We start from the raw sequence: 23,172 nt of genomic DNA, 5'->3' as shown, positions 1-23,172 counted from the left end.
CAAAAACAACAATAACGATAATAACAACTTATAAGGTTCTATATGGAAAAGGTGGTGCCATTTAAACTCTGTGATTTCCAGGCAAATAGCCTCCACATGTGGTTATTTTGAACATACACTGAAATTTTGTACTACCAGTTTAATAACTCTCAGAGTAATGTTGCACCAACTGCTGCTGGGGTCTCTGCTGGCCTGCTGTGTTCTGGATTCACCCTAGGCTAGTGGCCTGTGGGAAAGTCACATAATCTCTCCTGCCCTTGAGTTCCTCACTTAAAAGATATTTCTTCTTTGTCCACTCCTCATTAATATATGTGTTGTTGTTAGTCAACATATCAAAATTCTCTGTGGAATAGTCAAAACTGTATTGTTTTAAACAAGCCAATATGAAATTATTGAGAAATCTGAGAGCTTTCCAATTAGATAATGTCTTTTCAGTAGACTAAAGAAAAATAACCTATGGCTCAGCTGAAAATAGTTATTGGTGGTCTCCTATTTGAAGGAACATGAGAAGGATCAGCGGGTGATAGTTTCAAAATACAATGTTTTGAGAATTAATTAAATTGGTGAGGTATAGGATTTATATCCGTGAATTCACAACAATAACTGGAACTTTCTCTAGTAAATTATTTTCTCCTTTAACATTCTTGTCAGATAGTTTTGCGTAAAGATTTATCTAATTTAGCCTCTCCTTAAGTCACTGGAGAACTTTCAGTAAAATTTGTAAAACCCACATATCCAGTTTTATTAATACTTGCAAATTTAAAATGTGTGTAAATATTTAATTTTTTTAAATTTAAACTGACAATAAATTTATTCTGTATCTATACCATTTCATATATAAAATTATTTATAAAACCAGAAATAGGCATTTTAAAATTCTTTCATAAAAATGTAGTATAGGACTCCATTAAAAATTAACAAAGGGAGTATAAAATATGGTGACCAAGTGAGTTTATTTTCTTCTATCCAAATGACAATATGCTTGTGATTTTATTCCAGCCAAACCATAATAGGTGTAATTATAAAAAAACAAAAGAACTCTCTACATCTTTGCTCCATTATTATGCATTAATAACTTTTCTGTCCCTTTGGATTCACTTTTGATTGAAGAAACATATTTTATTTTTCAGTACAGCATTGAGACACAGTTATCTGGACCAAAGAGGGGAGCAAACTCCTTTGGAGTTGATCCTGTAAATGGTGTTGTTAGCTTAAGAGGTGAAGATATCTTGGATTTTGATGCTGGATATCATGTAATTTAATTTTTTTATTTCTCTATTATAAATAGAAGTTGAAAGTAACTTTGAACTCTTTATGAAAAATTAAAGACATTGTGGCATTACAAAATGTGTAAGATTCACTGCAAGGATTTGTATAGTTAACCAAATGCCTAGATCCAATCCATTAGTTACCAAAGTATAAAGATTATACCATAATTATAAAAAAAAGTTTCTAAAGAAATTTAGGATAAAATGAACACAGATATGCCTGCCAAATGACCTATTGAAATAATTGAGTATGATATGTAGATGCATACAAGTTATGACTGTTATTACTATCATTATGAAATCATTACTGTATTAGAAATGTCTCCATATATGTTAACTCAGGATGCAGCTGACAAAAAAATTGAGTAAACAGAAAATGGAAGACTCTAAAACTGTGGTTCTCAACTTTCCTAATGCTATGACCCTTTAGTACAGTTCCTCATGTTGTGGAGACCCTCAACAATAAAATTATTTTACTGCTACTTCATAACTACTTTATTGTTACTGTTATGAATCAAAATATAAATATATGATATGCAGGGTATCTGACATGCAACCCTCAAAGGGGCTGAGATGCAAAAGCTGACAACCTCTGCTCTAGAATAAAAATAAAGAAGTTGCTGGTAATATTGAGGAAGATTTAGTAGTTGAAGATGACTTCAACTTTCTAATCTGAAGAAAAATAAAGGCTAAAGAAAGGAAATGAATCTTATTTTGCCTTCAGTTTGGAAGTTATAAAGTTTTTCATAGAGTTGGCAAGCATTGGATGTTGCCAAATGGTAGAGAAGGCAGCAGGAGGCTTTAAGGGTATCTATTGTAGGAGATTAAGTTAGAAAATGGATGGAAGTTAAATATCCCACCTCCATGGGTGTGTAAGCAGTTCAGAAGTACTCTTCCTGGCCTCTCCCAATTCTCTTCTCACTCCCAGATCCTCCACATCATCTTCAGTCTTCCCAAACTTCTTTCTGCTTTATTCTCACGATACACTTGAGCAGCTAATTTTATAACCTTGCACATAGTTTCACCTGCACATTCACTGTCCTTTATTCAGCATGGAAGCTTGTACATTGTAGGCATCTCTTCATGTTTTCTTTTTTTTTTTTCAAAGTTTGTTAAAGACATTTTCCTATGTTTGTAGTGCTTTCTTTGCATTTCCAAAGAGACATTTAATAGGAATATATGATATATGAGGGGTGAGCAGAGGGACAGGCTAACAAGGAGCAAACTCATTTCTGATGACATTATCAGCCCTTAAGAGACAAAGTTTGGAGCTGTGATGAAAGGATGGACCATCTAGAGACTGCCGTATCCAGGGATCCATCCCATAATCAGCTTCTAAACGCTGACACCATTGCATACACTAGCAAGATTTTGCTGAAAGGACCCAAAGATAGCTGTCTCTTGTGAGACTATGCAGGGGCCTAGCAAACACAGGAGTGGATGCTCACAGTCAGCTATTGGATGTATCACAGGGCTCCCAATGGAGAAGCTGGAGAAAGTACCCAAGGAGCTAAAGGGATCTGCAACCCTATAGTTGGAACAACATGATGAACTAACCAGTATCCCGGAGCTCTTGTCTCTAGCTGCATATGTATCGAAAGATGGCCTATTCGGCCATCACTGGAAAGAGAGGCCCATTGGACTTGCAAACTTTATATGCCCCAATATAGGGGAATGCCAGGGCCAAAAGAATGGGAATGGGAGGGTAGGGAAGTGGGGGGCGGTATGGGGGACTTTTGGGATAGCATTGGAAATGTAATTGAGGAAAATATGTAATAAAAAATAAAAAAAACAAAAAAAAAACAAAAAAACAAAAAAAAAAGAAAAATAAATAAATAAATAAAAGCCAGACATGATGATGCACTTCCGCAATGCCCATTCTTCTAATGTAAGATAGAAGAGGAAGATGAGAAAATCCCTTGGATGCTCATGGGTCAGGCACAACAGTGAACAACAAACCCTGTATCAAACAAGGTAGAAAGCAGGGATCAAGACCCAAAGCTGTTTACAGACCTTCATGCTTACACCATGTCCATGTCACTAGCGTGAGCACACACACACACACACACACACACACACACACACACACACACACAAAAGAAACTACACGATTTCTTAGTAGCTCAAAGGCCTGTGTCTGGGATCATCCCCAAGCAGTCTGCTTTGTTAGGAACTTTAGTTCATTGTAGTTTGGGTTTATGACTAAATATTGTATGTATGCATTACCAGTTATCAAATAGCATACTATAATACTATAATTTTTCAAAACTTCTCTTCCAGTCTTTCCAGCTGTCAGTGAGAGTGACAGATACTGCAGGCTTGTTCTGTCAAGGGACAATAATTATCAACATTATAAACATAAATGATGAGACACCTCAATTTGAGTAAGTATATTTCTTTCAAAGAATAAGCATATGGAAATGGTTAAAACAAAGCTTTTATGTATATTAAAATGATAAATAGATACTGGAGAAAATGATAGCATGATCTGTCAAAGAACATATTAGTATAAATCCACAACTGATGTGTAAGTGTGTGTTTGTGTGTGTGTATGCAGTACACAAAATGTATTAGAAAATACTCAAAGCAAATTTAAAAGTGATCCACCTATAATGAAATGGAAAGATTTCATTTTGCTTCCATTTCCATTCTCGAAACATTTCAAAGCTTTACACTGATTTTTCATAACTATATTGTCCTTAAACCCTTTAAAATATTTAAATACTTTATTTTCATATTTCTAAGTACAATTGTCATTAGGAAATATTTGGAGATTGTGAATTGATACCTTTCATACTTCAAAATGTAGTAATGAAAGTATCCTGCTGTGATAGAAGAGGAGTCCAATACTTTGGATTAGTAAAGACAAAACAGCAGTAGAATTACGGTTGCTTTCCTCGGTTAGTAAGTTGGGTCTCCACAGATAACTACAGGGAATAATTTTTTGAGTTCCTGCATTCACCTGGTTACAGTTTCTGAGAAACTGGAGTAAATTTAGAGGTTCCATAATCCTTTATTTTTAAAAGTAGTTAATTTGTAGGTCTACCTATGTTTGCTATGAAAGTACCATCATGATTTAAGGATATTTTGTTGCTCTTGTTACTTAATAAATATAACTTTACTACACATTTAACAGAATCTAATACTAAGAATATATGAGCCATGGCTAAGTTACTAAATACTTTTAAATATAGTTTTTCATTTACAAAGAAATAAAGAACATTAAGAGATAGGGCAACAGAAATGGACGCGACATAAGTGTTCCAGTATGTAATTATAATGGAGACTTTATATTTATTATATTTATTATATTTAGGTGAGAAAAATCGACATGTAATGTGATCATATATGTTGCTTGTAGGCAGAGCCTCACACACTCAACTCTCTTGTCCTTGAAACTTACATGACACATCATTTAGTATGATACCTGAAAATTATTCCAAATAAAGAGACTTATATTTCAGAAATATTCTGGAGATGATCGGGAACATTGTGTAAGGTGCAGACAGGCAATAAATGATGTTACAGAAATTGATTTCATACCTTGCTCTAAGTTAGAGCTTTGAAAAGAAACTCACCCTGCCTGATTCCAAGGTAAAAATGAATAAATTCAGTGTCTTATCTTCATTTTCCGACAATTCCATACATTTGAAACCATTGACACATGTCATTGCATTCTCTTTTGTTCCTATCTCTCTTACTCATGATGAAATTCCAATCCTGCTCCTGGTAATCTCGCTTAGAAGCAAAGATGATATGGAACCAATTTTTAACAGCATGTAACTTTGTGCCACAAACAACTTTTCTCAACATTTAACTAGGTTTGGAGCACTTACACTCTTGTCAAGAGGGTATGCTATCCTAAATCCAGAAGTTCCTTTAGTTTATAAATCAGCAATTATGTTGTAAACTTGTTTCCAAAATTTTTCTTCACAATTTTATTCTCAGGCCATTTCCTATGGATTCGATTAATGTGACTGAAAAGAAACCCATTGGAGATTTTGTAGCAAGGGTAAAAGCCACAGACCGCGATGAAGACAGCAGTGTCATGTATTCCTTTAAAACCCAGCAGGAAATGTTTGGTTTAGACCCTTGTAAGTTTTAGATAAATACTTCTAGACTACTTTAGCTAAACATAACCAATCTCTATACCCCCTTGAGAGTTTGAGCTGGTAGAATTACTCTTTCAAAATTAAACAGGGCATAGGAAACATAGCAGAAACATGTGACATCTATACTTAAGACTTCCCTACTTGTTAAAACACAGTCTCATGACATAGGAAGTGATATAAAACTTTTTCCTCTGTTTCAGAGCATTATCTTTTAAGATAATTCACATGGATAGATCTATGGTACACATAGCTATCTCTTTGGTCATATTTGTAAAAATTGGGACTTTTGTCAGGTAATTTAAGCTTAAATACTTGATCATAGATGAATTTTTTCTATGTGGACCGAATAGTTACTCTGAAATATTGCACTTGTGATTTTGGTTATATCTGGCATTATCGAATATGAGAATTATACAGAAAAACAGAAGAATGGGGAATATGTCATGGAAGCTGACTGTGTAGGTTTTTTGTGTTTGTTTTTTGTTTTTTGGGTTTTTTTTGGCTATTTTCTTTACTTACATTTCAAATGTTATCCCCCTTTCCATCCCCATTTGCAGCCTCAAAATCCCCATTCCTACTGTGTTGTTTTTAAATAGGCTATTATCTCCATTTAATTCTAGAACTTGAAGTCAAAAAAGGAAGGGAGACATGAAATGGAAAAATCTTACGGTAGATTAGAATACCCTAGGATGGATGGAATTCCATTAACATGACTTTGCTGGTGAGACTCCTTGTTTCTCACTCTGATGGTGTTGGTATCCTATAGAATCTGGGTCCTTCTGTCTCAGAGCCTAGTATGCACAATTATCCTACCAGTTAGAAAAGCTGAAAGACCCAACACATGTGACCAATCTGATGCTCACTATACCTATGAACAGAGAAATACAAAATTATACACCTAATCAAAACATTATGAGATATTTTTCTCTATGTGTTTCTCTTTATCTCTGTGCATATGTTTGTGTGTCTGTTTCAATTTTTCAAAATATATTTAAAAAAACCTAAACTACAATAAAGAAAACTATAAGGTTGCTGCTACCTTTCCAACCACTCACTTGACCAGATCCTTGCAGGCCACCAAAATCAGAAACAAATGAAAATAGACTTGTCTAGTTGGCACATTACAAAGTTATCCTACTGATCAGCCAATATTTGAAAAAAAAAAAACTAGAATATTTGAATCCATAGTTTTCCATTTTTTTATAAATTTTCAATTTTAATTATCAGTGGAAAAAAAGAATGTAAGAAAATGTTAGAGGTGTACCAAATATTGTAAAAAAAAAATATATATGCTGCAGACATATGCGATATATCACAGTAAATCATTTCAAAGCAAAAAGAGCAGATTTTTAGAGGGAAAGTAGGTTGTAGCTCCAGGGATGAACAGTCACCTCATTTTAGCAAAATTTCCTTATTTAGTTTGACATTTAATTTCTTCTTTCTTCCACTTTTGAGGGAAACAAAATTACTGAAGCTTATTATCAGAAACAATGAATAAATGGGATGAGTTTTTACACTCACTACTATGATATATTTATAATCAATATCAAATATCAATCACCTCTTATATTTGGTATTTTTGAGTAGGATTGCTACTTTCTATATTTTGGTAAACAAATATATGATAATTCAAAAACTTAAAGGAAATGTAATGAATTAAGCATTAAGACGGATTTTTTTTGTTTTTTTTTGAGAGAATTATTTTAAAAATAAACATATAATAAAGAAAAAGCTTTAAATATTTACAATGGATATATATTGATATACATCACTTTCTTAAAAATGAATCATATCTTTCTATAAATTTAGACATTATATCTTTATATAAATCTAGGATAAACTAACAGGAATAAGTATATGAGTTTAATTATTTTTATTTCCTTCCTTAGACACAGGTATAATCACTGTTCTTCAACCATTGAATCTTGACAATCCAAGTAACTCCAGAATCTACCATTTGGAAATTGAAGCCAGAGATGATGGCAACAACACCAGCTCATATATGTTCACAGTTTTTGTGGAAAATGTTGATGATCCTATTTCCTGTGACCCGAATTTTTCAACAGGCACAGGTATGCTACAAATCAATTTCATTTCAAAGGTTCAAGAAACACTGCCCTACAAAACGTAGCATGGAAACATAGCTGAGCTTCTTTGGTGATTTGATTTAGGGAGAAGAGTGCTAAGGACTGAACCCATGACCTATGGGTATAGAGGCATACTCTACCAGTGAGCTGGTTCTAGTTCTAGTTCTCAAACAAAGGCTCACTTCCTAACTCAGGCTGGGCTTGAACTTGTGATCCTCCTACATCATTCTCCCAGGATACGTCACTAAGCTAGAAAATGTTTATTAACAATCAATGAAAAAGGAGGCTGTGAAATTGAATATGGATGGATCCAAAGAGTAAAAAAAAGAATATTTTTTTTAAATAAAAAAGCTAGATGAAAGGAGAAATGGGCTACAAAATAAGAAAAAATGCATCTGTATAATTCAAATTCCAATTGTCTTTATTAGTTTGTGTGATAGAGGAGGAGACTAATAGAAATAGTATCTTAAATGCATCTGTACATACAATTTAATATGTTTCTCACAAGTCATCAAATATATAAAATTTAAACAATAAGATTCAATTTTCATGACTGGGGAAAAAGTTCAGTCAGTAAAGTGAGTTTTGCAAGTGTGAAGACCTGGGTTAAATCCCCTGGAACCCATGTAAAACAAAACAAAACAAACAAGCAAACAAATTACAGCTGCTGTCCTATGCCTATAATCCTAACGCTGGTGAGTCAGAGATTGATGGGTCTCTGGACAACCTTGGCCATTCAGCCTAGCCTATTGGTAAGCTCAAATTTAGACAAAGAGCTACTGGCAAATAAAGACAACTGAGAGCAGGAGATATAATCTTTCCTGAAGTAAAAAACACAGGGATTGGTTATCTCATGCCATAAGGCCATCAACAAAAATGTATACACATAAGTAACACTATACAGACTGGGAAGATGGTATTTATGTACTCAGGAACACATACATGTGTGTGTGCAATCACACACACACATACACACACAGACAGACACACACACATACAGACACACACACACACACACCAGCAATGAAATTTAAAAAGCCATATATTTGAGAGACCAGGGGGACAAGAATATATGGTTGTATTTAGAAGAAGAAAAATGAAGAAGAGAAATGAATTTATTATATTATAATCTCGATTTTAAGAAAAAATATAGTAAAAAATATCGCAAATCTTACAAGGCTCCTGGTGTGGACAAGCTTTCTGTCTTAGTGTTCATGAAGATAATATCTTTTTGGATGACTATGAAACGATTTGATGTTCTTGGTAATTTGATTTTAGTGTCTCCGCATTATAGTAAACTTTTAAAAGAGTCACATGAATCTCAAGGTCAGGCTGACCTGGTTTCTACCATGGACTTGGCTTTACCCCTAATGCATGCTGGAGATCAGGGAGCCTTTGTCCCATCATAGTGGTAGTTTCCTTGCAACTAAGGCAAAGCATGAACAACTCACTATAATTTTAACCCCTAAAAAACATTACTACAATTTGTATATTGATGATTTGTCATATACCTAGACAACTCACTTTTTACTTTTAGTTGCCCAGAGGCGACAGCTACCCAGAGTGGCTAAGTCTGATCATTTGTTCACAAACAGCTAGAGTAGAGCAAAGGTTCAAAATAAACTAATCTTAATACATACCAAAAAGTTGTTCTTTTAATACCTTCAGAAATATTTTAAAAAGCATGAGGATTAACAGAACCACCAAAATTGATAATAAACAATAACCACAGAATTGGAAGGATTGCTCAGTGGTTAAGAACACTTGATGCTCTTGCAGAGAGTCCAGATTTGGTTCCTAGAACCAACAGAATGGCTTGCAATCATCTTTCACATCAGTTCTAGAGGATCCAGCCTTCCTTTTGCATCCGTGTCCAGCCATACAAGTGGTATTACCTATCTTTATTCAGCCACTTAAATATATATGCATGAAATAAAACCAAAAATCAAGGATATTTTTAAATCTACCAGGTTTGGTGTTAAATTCATCTGCACAGTAAGCAATAATCCTCAAGTAGCAGATTCTACAAAATATCTGAATATATTAAGAAGTTGCACATAATTAGCTGCAAGCAACATAGATGGATTCATTTAACTCTGGTTGGGTCAATTGGATGTTAGCAATTTTTTCTTCTCAGCTTGTTTCTGCATTCTTTCCTTCCATATACTTCTCTTTTGTTCCTTCTTTAATGTTTGTGTGGTGACTATGTGTGTGAATGCATGCAGGAATGAATCACATGTTTCTAAAGATGAATCACTTTTTCATCAGATAAAGAAACTCTCCGTGGTTTACACACCCATGTGCGTGTCTGTCTTATTTAATTTGGGGATGAGATAGAATCACACATGATTACATCAAAACTAAGATGAAGAGCACAGTTTGCAGAGAGTAGCATTCGTTGAGTTGTGTGTGATACATATTGTACTTCTCACAATCACCCTAACGTTGAGAATGCTTTTATTTCCATTGTACAAATAAGAATGGGTATGCAGAATGAATTAAAAGACTTTTTTTTACTTTACTGTTTGCATCTATTTTTATGCATTACTGTGGGAAATAATTAAAAATTCAATATTCTTGCATATGTGGATCTAAGTGTAAGTATCCTTGTAACTATTGGTGTTTCAAACACTGAGCAGTTATAGCTCATTCCTCATATCAACCAGATATTTAAATTTAAAAAATAAAAATCTGAATTGTGTTGATTGTGTTAAATATCAAAACTTAAAAGCAGTTGTTTGGGCTGGGTATTCTCAAGTTAGAGTCCCAGCTATTTAGGCAGTTGAGGCAGGATTATTTTAGCTCCTGATGAGCCTGGAAAGCTTAGTTAGGTCTCATTCATGTGCTTTTATGTAAATAGTGGTAGGGAAGGTTGCTCAGTGCTTATGTGCTGGTTATACAAGCATGAAAACCTGGGGTATTTCCCCAGAACATCCACAAAAGTTGAGTGTGAAAATACCCATCAATAAACCCACTACTTGGAAGAAGAACGAAATATCAGGGCTCACTGGCCAGGGAGTGCATCTCAAAGTGAGAGCTCAAGTTAAATAAGGAAACTTTTCTCAGGAAAAAAAAAGAGGTAAAGCAATGAGTGACAAGGAAGCCAACATCAATCTCTTACCCTCACGTGTGCCTGCGTGGGCACATGTGAATACAGTAAACATGTATACGTCCCCATCCCTGAGACATAAACAAAGTTAAAGTAAGAGATCAATATTTAAGTTCGTGTGAATAAACATTTGCAGTGTTTTCTAGAGGAAGTATCCTTTAGGAAATTACTCAATAGAGACTTTTACAGCATGGTGACTTACAGAAGCGATGTGAAGCAAGAGGAGATGGAGGTATGTGTCATTTAATTACAGTTAATGACTTGTGTGTTGTGTAGGTATTTCAGTCTCTGTTCCTGAAAATATCCCCTCATCTGCTTTTATATATGCAATTCTTTCAAGAGATCCAGATCTGGGACAAGAGGTTGAAGTAAGTTTGTCATTATCATTTATGATTTCCCCATTGTTTAAAAAGTGAATGCATTGCTTAGTTTTCAATGAGCAAAAATTGATTCCTCAGGGTTTAATTAAGCATGTCTTTGTATCTCATGGTGCCAGATGAAGTGGGAGAGGAGATTAAAGCTTTTGAGTATAGCAGCAAAATGAAAACAATAAGAAAGAAAATGGAAGTCATAGACCTAAAATGATCTGAAAGCACTGTAAGGGAAGTCTATCCCATTACCACACTTACCTCACGATGCTTATGCACTCTGGAATTTTCTCTTCTGGCTATTGTCTTTATTTATTTATTTATTTATTTATTTTATTAGAACCAAAATTTACATAAAGGATATTTTAGACCTTCTTTTTATTTTGGTTTCAGCAATAATTTATAAAAAATCAAGAATTAATATGTAATAGATGATAAAATACAGTTTAATAGGGGAAGGAAAAATTATCATTGTTTTCTCAAACTTTTTATGGTGTAATACATCCCATAATCTTGTATTTATAAACAACAAATTTAGTTTCTTGATAGTATAACACATCAGATTAGTAGATTGGAATATTCTTTCTTAATTATAATAGTTTAGTCAATTTCTTGATGCAATGGGCAATAGTCTCCTTTTTTTGCTTATGTTCATAATCATTGACTTAGAAACAAGCTTGGCAATATGGTTAATACTATAGTTTGAGAATGTAGTTGTCAGGATACTGTCTTTGTAGAATTTTTATTCTGATTTAATTATGAAGCAATAGTTAGTAGAGTAAATCTATTTATTTTTTCCTTATCAACTTTTTAGACGGAGAAAAACCACAAGGTAAAATATAGTATCTTCTTACTGGGCACAAAAGTCCATTTATGAGAAGCCATTGTTATGGAGAGGGCAGAACATAAGAATGTAAGAGTGTGCCCTTGAGATTATGGAGATACATATTTTTCTGTGTGTGTAGGCATTAAAGTGAGAAAAAACATGAGTTTAAAAGCAGTAATTTTTAGCAAATCCAAGGTCATCATAATATCAGAAGAAATAAAAGATTTTTTCCACAAAAATGTTTAGTGGGTTCTAGTTTAAAGTAAGGCATCTTTGGCTCTTCAGAAACAGCCAAATAAAGTAAGCCAGTATGTCCATCAGCACAGCTGTCACGTCTCTTTCTAGGCATTAATTATCATTCCTCCCAGGTTTTGTTGTTTCTTTGAACAAGAATCAGGATGATTTTTTTTTTTGTCTTTTTACAGTTCAACCTGTTAATAATTATTTTTATACCCAGTAGTATTTCTCTTAAGTCTGAGTCCTATTTCCCTGTTATCAGTGTGGGTAATAACATTAGAGAATACTATGTCATTGTTCATAATAAAACAATCTACCTGCCTAAAGCACTAATTTTACTTTATTTTTCATGTCTAAAATCAATACTGAGATGAGATTGAAAGCTTTGTCCTAAATTGTTTGTTGGATGTACCTCTTTAGATATCCTTTATCAGTGTGCAAGAGGAAATGGGATTTTATATTTTTAAAAAAGTTGTCATAGTAACACTAAAAAGTAAGCAAATTGTGAAACCAATGAAAGCCACTTACCAAAAATACACTAGTACTTAAGTTCAAAACAAAATATGGGGAAAGAACAGCTGAAAACGTGAAGGAATGTTTGCATTGTTTTTGAAGTCTGGATATAAAAGCAGATTCAGATTTTATTTATAGGCACTGTCTTCACAACGTGGAACTGAGGGTAGCCTTTGCCAAGTAATCGCATCTAACATGTCAGTTCAAAATTCATGCTTTTATGACAATAGATCAGCCATATTTGTGGATTTTGTTCCAGTTTTTAATATTAAATGCTACAACTGATGCCACTGCTTACTTTGCATTGGATTCACATAGTGGTGTCATTTCTAAAACTGTGGAACCACTTTTGGATTATGAAACAGATCCTAAGGTAAGACCAACCAGCTTAGTAGAGCAAATGTTTTTATTTTACCCTTTAATCAAAATATTTGAAATTTACTTAAATTGAAACAAAGCATAAACAGTCACCCAATTCATCAGGGTCAATAGAAATTCATCTAGAACCACACTGAGAAGCAGATGTGATGCACTTGTTACAGGCATCATGGTATGAGGGTGTTGATCTAGGCACCATCTAGTGCACTCTGTAGGATGGATACAGAGAGAAAGAAGACCAACTGGAGAAAGTAAAAGTGACAGAAGAATGGAGAAGCTGCAGATGCCAGGGAAGTGAAAACAGCAGATGCAGCTCCAGGGCCTTTAGTATGGGACAGAAACAGCACAGAACAAGAAGGAAAACATGGGCATTATCAGAGCAGACAAGCAGCACCCAGGAGCATAGAGTTGAGAGTCAAGCAGGGGGCTCTGGGTCAGATTTCTGTCGGATTCCTGGGCCTTTCTCTTTCAGGACTCTCTCCTCTGCTCCATTATTGGTTCTGCCCAGGGATGTCTGTCCTATTTTGTGGAGAATGAAAGTTCCTCTAACCTGCCTTCACACTGATATGGCTGCATTAATTTTTAATTAAATTGAGAATAATTAACATCCACACACTTTTGGGGGTCTACAAAGCAAGTCCCAGGACAGTCAGCTCTACAAACAATAACCATATCTCAAACAAAGCAAAGCAAAACAAACAAGCAGAAAATTACCACCATTTAGAACTCGTCTAGTAACCCTGAATATTCTTTTTACGCCAGGCATTGTTTGCACTCTCACTCTTATTTTTAAGGTAACACACACTGAGTTTTTCTTCTTTTCCCAAAGAAAGCATGTACCTCCTCCTTGCTTTACATATTTTCTATTTTATCTCTAAATACATTTTATATGTACACATGTATATATTAACAATTTACTTAGAGGAAAATATGTTGTTTCTGACTAATTGTAGCGTTGTTTAAGACTTAATTTCTGGAGGCAGAGGCAGGTGGATTTCTGAGTTCGAGGCCAGCCTGGTCTACAGAGCGAGTTCCAGGACAGCCAGGGCTATACAGAGAAACCCTGTCTCGAAAAACCAAAAAAAAAAAAGACTTAATTTCTTTTTAAAAACATAATTTGGATCTTTTTAGGATTTCATGAAGTATATTTTGGTCACATTCATTCTTGCCCCAGCTCCTCCTAAATTGTCCCTCTCCTACCTATGTACCCAAATTTATGTTTTATTTTCTTGTTGTTTTAAAACAATTGAGTCCATATATTTTCATTACACGTTACCTGGTTACTCTTGTGTAGACATCCTGCCTAGAATGTGGTCCACCTAACAGGGGTTATATCCTTAAAGAAAACTTTCTTCCCTTAAGCATCAATTACTAAGCTTCTAGGCTCTAGGTGTTCCTTAATGCTCACCTACACAACTATCCTGAGATCTTTTTTTTCTTTTTCCTCTCTTGCATTTGTTCTGGTTAGTGTACGTAATCATGGCAATTGTGAATTAATGTGTGTCCTGCATAGGGATGTGTGTCTCAGCCTGTTCTGTCTGAAAACACTTTGTTGTAGTCAACCTATATACCTCTCATTCTTGGAATATTTCTGCATCTGTTTCCATCATGATGGTTGAGCTCTGGGAGGAGGAGTATGATGTTGATGCCCCATGTAGGGCTGAGCACCACACACCCTAGTTTTCTCTGTATGTTGGCTGGTTATGGGTCTCTCTGTCTACTGTAAGAAGCATCTTCTATGGTGTTGAGAGATGCACTCAACTATTGATGTAGCAATAAATCATTGGGATCAACTTCAATTCTGTGTTCGCTTAGAAGAAGATTAACATCTTCTAGGGTTGATTACCTATCTATCTATCCATTCTTTGCACTAATAATAGTATCAGGAATGAGTTTCATTTTGGGGGAGAGCTGTCCTTAAATTCAACCACTATAACCAGTGTGTACTTACTCCCATAATATTTTTGCCACTATAACATAGGTTGATAATTCTTGCCACAACCATCATTAGAAAAGCCCACAGAATTCACAACTTGGTGAGACTAGTGCTTAATTTTCCCCTCTGGTAGCACACAAAATGCCTTGTAATGCTTTGAAAAATACCCACTAAGGATAAAGTTCCAGTCAGTTCTTTGATTTATTCAGGTTTTATAACTCAATTATAAAATCTTCAGCAATAGTATCCAATATTTTAGCATCAAGTTCTACCAGGTGATCAATTAGAGTGGTAATATCCCACAATGTTTGGAAGTCTATGGAATCCTACTTGACACAAAACAGAGGTAACCCATTCCTGGTGCTGGGGCTTTTATTTGTTAGCATATGCTGTCTAGTTAAGATATTTACACTATTTTTATTTATTTGTATATATACATTTATTTTAGAAAGCTTCTTTTCCTGCTGTTCTTTTGATACAAGGGTCTCTGTATAGAGTCTTAGATGTTCTGGAGCTTAGTATGTGCTCTATGCTGGCCTGGAACTCACAGAAGTCTGCCTGCCTCTGCCTCTCTAGTACTAAAATTAAAGGCTTGTGCCAACACACCCAGGAGAAAGGTCCTCCCTATTCCAGATGGCTGTTTCAGAAGGCCCTTAGTTTTATTATCCCTTCTACTTATTTCCTCCTCTACTCTGTCCCTCCATTCTTCAATCCACTTAACCCTTCAATGAAGGGGAGAGAGAAGACAATGTTATACAGGAGAAAAGGGAAATAGTCCAACTAGAATTTAATGGGATGTGCTTCAATACCCACTCACCTATATGAAATATTCCTAGAGTTTAAGGTTCAATAAGGAAAGCTTTCATTGGAATTTAGTAGATTTTAATAATATGTTTGCATACATATTTAATCTTAACGATTATAGAATTAACTTTAATAAATCAAATCTAAAAGTAATTAATTAACTAATTAATTAATTTTACCAGACATATTATTATATTGTAATACTATATTTCACAATTGTTTGGTTATACTAGAAATCATATTTTAAAGAAAGTTTACACATTTAAAATTGGAAAAAAATATCTGAGTTAATAATATTTTCTAAAAGTACAATATGCTTCAGACTTTTCTCTAAACAATGAGACTTAACTCATCATTTTATTTTGATACTTGAATACTTTTATTTTTTTACTTCAATTCATTTATTTTGGATATGTTCCTACAACATAATAAAGTAATTTTTAAAATATAACCTAAAATCTGTGATAATTGAAAGGAAGTATTTATTACAGTGATATATATATATAAATAGGAGATAATACTTTTAACAAATGCTAAGATAATTAGGAATGGTAAAACTTGTTTCTAGTTTTTTATTCCATTTCACTTTTAAAATATTATTTTTCATGTAAAAGAAAATTGTACGTACTAAGCACTCAAAGTGAAAAAAGTAAAACATTCTGTCTTTTGCTCTTAGCTTTTCCAGTTAGCAATCGCTGTGAGAAATAGGGACAGCCTGTCTCTGGAGTCATGCGTTGGCACCATCACTATAAACATCCAAAATGTTAATGATGAGAGTCCTGTTCTGATGTAAGCAATGCTTAATCTAAATATTTAAATGGTTCAATTTAACCTCTGAAACTTTTTTATAGTAGGAAAAATACCACTGTTTTACTATTATTTTCATTGCAAAAATTTCCTATAATTTTCAAAATAATCTAGAAAACAAACTTCTCTGAGCTTAGGAGTTCTTTGCTCTCCTCATATACACTAAACAAAGTCAACACCATTTATACTTCCTCTTGAAACTACAAAAAATGATCATTTTTTAAAGAAATGGAATTTTTTTTACTAGTTTTCTGCTCTATTTATTATTACTGAGAAAAGTACTATAAAAATGAACAGTAATTTTGTTCATATTTTGAGATCAATGTAGCCACTCAAGAAAATTAGGTCAAAATACTTTGTGACATGGATATGTGCATAAATATACATAAATTGTAAAGTTATTTCTGAATAGTTTACAGCATTTTCTTACCTTTTATAATTAATAATTTCTCAATCATTTGAAAGTGAATGACTAAAGAAAGAGAATGGATAAAATATTACTTACGTTTATTTTTAAATATCAACAATGGCATATATACATATGTAATATGTATATATCAATTAAAGTTACTTGAATTGAGAGATTATAAAATGTCACAAAAAGGTGTATCACATACAATTTTAAATATTTGCTATGTGACATGAATGGAAAAAGATATTTGTTTACACTGAGCTATAAAAACTTCTTCTTTGTCCTACAGATACAGACCAGAGGCACCTATAAATATTAATGAAAATCTGCCTGTTGGAGCAAAATTGGCCAAGTTCATCGCAACAGATAGAGATATAGACGATACAGTACATTATGAATTCATAGGTACACAGAAAGAGTTTGCTATAAATGAAGGTATAATAATTTTTATTGTTAGTCATTTCAAAAAATATACTATAAAGTATTTTTATTTATAAAACTAAGCTCTAAAGTCATTATGTTAGAATGAAATGATATTTAAAATATGTAGGAGAGCACTTAACATGTTTTTATGAAGGAAATGGTAATCCTTCATTCCTTGTTAGAAGCATGGAAGTGTTCTCAGTGTTGGCCTGCTCTGGCAGACTCTTTGACAATTCAAATGTGTAAGTTTGCACTGGGAACTTATTTTATGAGCTTTCTCTGAGAAACCAATTTTCCCATGGAAACTAGAATATTAGTTACCATAAACTGAATATCCATTTTATACCATACATTCTTGTAAGGACATTATGTTCAAAAAGGCATTTTATATTTTTTTTACTGGACCAATCCCCATCTGAAATATAGTCCTGAGGAAGAGTTTTTTGTTCCTTTTTTCCACTACCATGGAGGGGATCAGAAGCAGGGCCTTGTAATTCTTGGTAAATCCCTGACTTACTCAAATCCCCAGCCTAAACTCCCATAATGAATTTCCATAACATAGATAAACTTGGATTCAACCCATTTGAATATGGCATTAACAACTTAAGTACATCTCACATACTCAGAGATTAAGAGGCTATCTAGGCCTCTAACAATTTTAAGCATAAAATTAGAATATGGAGGAAAGAAACATTTCTTTCCCTTTTAGAACGGAACATACCCTTTCTGATATGAATAGAATAAGATTAAAACATCCACTGCCTGTTATCTCAATACAGAGATTTCCGCATAAGGAATCTTGCATTTATATACACTTCATCTCAACGGGCCCACCCTACAATTTTGGATATTTATAAGCAACCAAATCTTTAACAAAGTTTATATCCAAAAAATAACCAATGACTCTACCTAGAAGGACAGCAGACATGAAGGAAAGGCAGGTGATAAAGGAGAATCCTCCTGGCTATTTATCAGCATGATCATGATATACATCAGTTATTTATCTTATATACTCATAGTTGGCAAAGCAGTGCATATACTTAGAGTTTGTATACTCTGCAAGTGCAGATGCAATATACATATTTAGGAAGTATTTCCTACCTAAAGCATACCTTTTCCTTTTTTTGGTTTTGGATATATGCTATCCCACGCCTACCCTTCTTCAGAACCTCAGTTTTTCCCCCTGCCTATACTGTGTTCACTATTCCTTATTCCGGTGAGGCTAAGCTTCATTGTGTGTTTCCCCTGCAGTTGATATGACTCTCCTATGAAAGGACCTGAATAACACAGATTTCTGTCTTCTGTTACACATTCAATCCCCACTCCTCACATGTGCACAATTGTGACTTGTTTGTGGTTTCATTATGTCAGCAATTGGCCTTTAATCAATAGGACTACTTTACTCATGTCATGATTTAATGCACATATGCTTTATCTTGTGAATAGTGAACATATTCTAATCTGCCCGCCTCTTAGACATTGGAGAAGTCACTGTTGCCTATCCATTAGACTATGAAGATGACACAATCCCCAAATCTTGGGTATTATATGTTAGAGTTTATGACAATGAGCGAACACATTCAACAACTGGGACACTCACAGTGATTCTACAGGATGTAAATGACAACCCTCCACGATGCTCTCAGGAAATTTATGTGTAAGTTATGACTGCAGTTGTTGGGTCTTCAGATATTTGTATTTAGAAAATATCACAGAAATGAGTGCATGGGCTTCACTCATCCTAAAACATAGAGTTCGCATCCTTTCATTCTTCTCTTCCTTTACTCTCACATGTGACATGGCCTCTTCTTTCACCTGCCTGGGACACATTGACTTGCTCCATTTGTTGTCACAAAAGGTAAAAATCAATACTGAATTGCTCCAAAATCTGGCCTGTCTAGAAAGTCAAAATAATACCATATAAGGAATGTTTCATCTGTACATAGAAAGTTACCTTTCTATGTTACATACCTAGGGAAAGTTAGAGATGTATATTTACAGCAATCACATATCAAGTAGAGAAGAATAATGCTATCTATTTACAGTGGGGTGAATATAATCTTGTAGACTGAAGAGTTAGCATTCCTTATTACTGGAACTTTTCACTTTGATAGCACAAACAATGTTTCAATACCTTACAATGGATTTAAGGAAGTCTTCCATTGAATAACTTGTCTTTCCCTTAAATATATACCTTGTGTATAAATAATGCAGAAATGTCTCAATAATAAAAGGATAATAGGACACAGTACAAGCTTCTAGATAAAACTAATAACTCTGCTATGTTGAGTTGCCAAAACCCAACATTTAGGATCTGACAGATGTAAATAATTGATTGTTGCTGGAGGCCTGGCAGAATGGTAGAAGAGAAGCAGAGGTTCTGAGGTGCTAATGTGCTGAGCACTTGCTAATGGGGCACTAATTGATGTGCTTTTGTCTAGGGAAGACTATTTTTCTCATGTTCAGTGTTCCATCGTTGTCAGTAAGTTTTTCATGTAGGGTTGAGTCCTCATGGTCTTTTCCTCAACAACTTTGGCATGTCTACTAGTGTCATCCTAATTCAGCTCAGGTTGGGGCTTCATGCGACAGTGTAATCCAAAGTTAAACTGAAAACATCCTCTCAAAACTGATGAGAAACACTATTGTAGATGTTTGCAAATAGCCAAACAGGATACTGTTGAATTACTGTCAACACTATATCTTCAACCCCATGAGCATTTCTTTGCATAGGTGAAAGTACAGTAAAAATCTGTTGACTCTACTCTGATCAATGAATCAGGGATTCCAGTAGATTCAGGTGTTCACATTCTAATCATCTTATCAGGAACTGTAATTTAACCCATCAATACCGTTTCCATTTGCCAGTAGTACACCTCTCTCAAGCCATTTGCAGAGGGTGTAAGGCAACTGGGAAATATAGAGAAAAATGTGAACTTTTTGTGAATGGAATTTATGTAAGGGGAATAGTTAATACTGACTGCTTACTTAAGTGAGTCTAGAATCACCTCGGAAACAGTTACTGGGTATATATGAAAAGGAGTTTCTACCGTAGGTTAATCAACGTAGACATACCTGCATTCTCCATCCATAAAAAATAATAAAAGGGGTTCTGGACTGAAAAGGCAAAAGGAAATGTGCTGTTCACCAGCACTCATGGCTCTCTCTGACTCACTACAAATAAACTATTTCCCTGATGAATTACACTCCAGCTCCCATAGCTTCTATACACCATGGGCATATCAACTTGAACCTGAGCTGAAGCCAAAATAAACCCTTCTCCCTTAAGTTGCTTCTTCACAAGTATTTTGTCTTTGTAAATAGGAAAGTATTTAACATAGAAGCCATAGTCTCAGCTCTCCTTTAAGCACATCTAAAGAGTAATTCCTAGTTTCTGTATTCTTAAGGTAAGGGGAGAATGATATAGTACCAATTTAAAGATACAAACATGGCTATTTTATAAGCCGACATAGAACTTTATGATCTACAAATTTAAAGTCAACAACATAAGGAGGAACAAATTGTAATTTGTTCAGCAATACTTATGACTTAAGTTTGCTGTTCCGGAATCTAGTATAACAATGCCATTTCCCTTAGATTCATCATTAGTCTATATAATGTATTATACAATATTTCATAGATACTATGAAATACTTATTGTCAAGAGGGCTATTTAAATTATGTGCACTTTTGGAATAATTATTAAATTATATTTAAATAATCGGACTAAATCAAGTTCAACATATAACAATTTTTCTCATTACAGAATTGAACTTCCTGAGAACATTCCAGTTGACACCACTTTAGTCTCCCTAACTTGTACAGATCAGGATGGGACTATTCCCAATAACAATATAACTTATCATTTGATTAAAAACACTTTTGCAAACAAAACCTTTACTCTTACAAATGGCGAATTGAAAGTAAGTATTATAAAGTCACTCTGACTTGTGGCCCTATGATTAACCTGAGGTATAAAAAAGTACATTTATTTTTATCATTATAAAATTGTTAATGAACTACAGTAGTTCAAATAGCTGATGGCAGAATTTGTTCCTGGATTTTCAACTGAACCTTAAATTGCTGAAAGCCTAGCTTCCTTCAGAATGAATGCTGGTATGCAGTTTTGAACTCAAGGTCTGAACTATGAAGGTTATGAATTTCTTAGAACAATAGTGTTTGGATAAAATATTGTGTATTCAATAGGAATGTGCTGAAATACCTTGGATAAATATGTTAAATTACTTTTGAACTAAATAGAACAGACATGCATACTTTACTACTGTATCCTGTAGTATTCAGCAGCTCAAATATTTTTGACCAATTTCGTACATATGTGTGTGTGTTTGTGTGTGTGTGTATGTGTGAGAAGATAGATAGGTAGCTAGGCAGACACACATACAGAAGAACAAACAGATAAATATAGCTATGCATTTTATTTCTAATACATTTTGAAATCTATTACGCTAAATGTAGTTATATATTATATATTAGGCTATATTCATCACTGGTAAAACAGATTAAGAAAAGTGAAATTAGGCACTGTGTTAAACATGGTAATAAAATGCAGCTCATTTAAGCAACTGCTCATGAACATTACAATGCGCACTACATGAGTAGGATGGAAGTAACATGCATATTTATAACCTGTTTTGATATTGATTCCATAGATTTGAACTTCTATCCAAGATACATTTTATAAAACCCCTAATATATTTTGTTCCTTTATGTCCTGTGAATGAAATGCAAAGAACTATACTCATGATCTTAAAAACAGATGTCTTCCAGTTTTGAAAATTGTACTGTTTATCAGCTATAAAACTCCTTAATTTTATGTCTCCATTACTTAGGTACTTTTATATAGCTTAATAGTTTTTACATACACTTCTCATATGAATTTGTCCCTGGCAATTTTTCTGACTTGGCTCTGTGTCACTCATGTCTCTTTGGGTTCTCTCAACAATTTGTGTCTGTTCTTCTGTAGCACTAATTAAACATTCCATGTGTCCCTAGTTTGAAAATGAAAGAAAAGCTTTCAATATCAAATGAATGTCTGGAACATGTAAAATCCTAATTAGAATTCTATTAATTTTTGATTGAATTTATGATGAATAACCATGTGCAACCATAGGTCTTTGTAGCATGTTGCAACATATTACTTCCCAAAGTCTGAATATGATATGTTCATAAATGGAAATACTGATTGAACCAGAATATTAAAATAGATTTTTACAATATAAGTGCATTTATAACCCAATAATGAGGAAAAATACAACACCACTATTCTTGAAGTAGGACATGTAAAAATGGTAGAAGTGTTTATAATTTTTAAATCATTTATATTCCACAATTCTAAAAGGATATATGAAATATATGAACTGTTGTGGTAAATATCCAACCCAAATATGCCCCAGCAATGAAAGCAGAACTCAACTAATATAAATACTTGCTGTGCACCTAGATTGGGCAGACCTACAGCTACACTGCCATCTTCCTCATCTATGAGACCCCATAGAACTTGCAGTTTCTACAGGCCATGTGCTTCTGCTCCACTTTTCTTCTTCCTCCTTTTCCTCTGTACCTTCTCCCTCTTCCATTTACTCCTTCTTCTCTTTGCACCTTCTGCTCCACCCTCCCTTTTATCTATCCAATCACCAGCTCTCCTTTATTTTACAAATTAAGGTGAGAAGCAGGTTTATAGGAAATCACATGAGTGCTGACTCATTCCTTGTTCACAACCACTCAGAGGAGAACAGAATTAACATCAAATATAATTAGCCCCATGGCTATCCACAACAATTAACAAACAACAAAATTATTGTTTTGAACTTATTTTTACTAATTCCCTGTAAACACTAATTTAATGTTTGTAGGATGAAAACCATTTAAAAAATA

At 34.0% G+C, this 23,172-nt stretch overlaps 1 protein-coding gene across 3 annotated transcripts in view; it reads left to right on the top strand.

Annotated features, from left to right (window-relative positions):
* The window catches only part of LOC147004925 (cadherin-related family member 4-like), an 89,393-nt gene that overhangs the window by 14,038 nt on the left and 52,183 nt on the right, over window positions 1–23,172 (top strand). The window contains exons 5-14 of one of the 3 annotated variants that reach the window (XM_085836099.1): window positions 1,131–1,253; window positions 3,549–3,652; window positions 5,217–5,362; window positions 7,270–7,452; window positions 10,853–10,944; window positions 12,780–12,893; window positions 16,315–16,427; window positions 17,147–17,292; window positions 18,757–18,937; window positions 21,044–21,200. In XM_085836099.1, the coding sequence (XP_085692225.1) occupies window positions 1,131–1,253; window positions 3,549–3,652; window positions 5,217–5,362; window positions 7,270–7,452; window positions 10,853–10,944; window positions 12,780–12,893; window positions 16,315–16,427; window positions 17,147–17,292; window positions 18,757–18,937; window positions 21,044–21,200 (1,359 nt within the window). The remainder of the gene's footprint in view (window positions 1–1,130; window positions 1,254–3,548; window positions 3,653–5,216; window positions 5,363–7,269; window positions 7,453–10,852; window positions 10,945–12,779; window positions 12,894–16,314; window positions 16,428–17,146; window positions 17,293–18,756; window positions 18,938–21,043; window positions 21,201–23,172) is intronic. The other 2 variants (XM_085836100.1, XM_085836101.1) reach the window with 2 other exon arrangements.

This window comes from Mus caroli, unplaced genomic scaffold (assembly GCF_978045245.1).
Source record: "Mus caroli unplaced genomic scaffold, Mus_caroli_1 scaffold_4, whole genome shotgun sequence".
Taxonomy (NCBI): Eukaryota; Metazoa; Chordata; class Mammalia; order Rodentia; family Muridae; genus Mus; species Mus caroli.
Note: the sequence above shows the minus strand (reverse complement) of the source record. Positions and strands in the feature narration are given on the sequence as shown.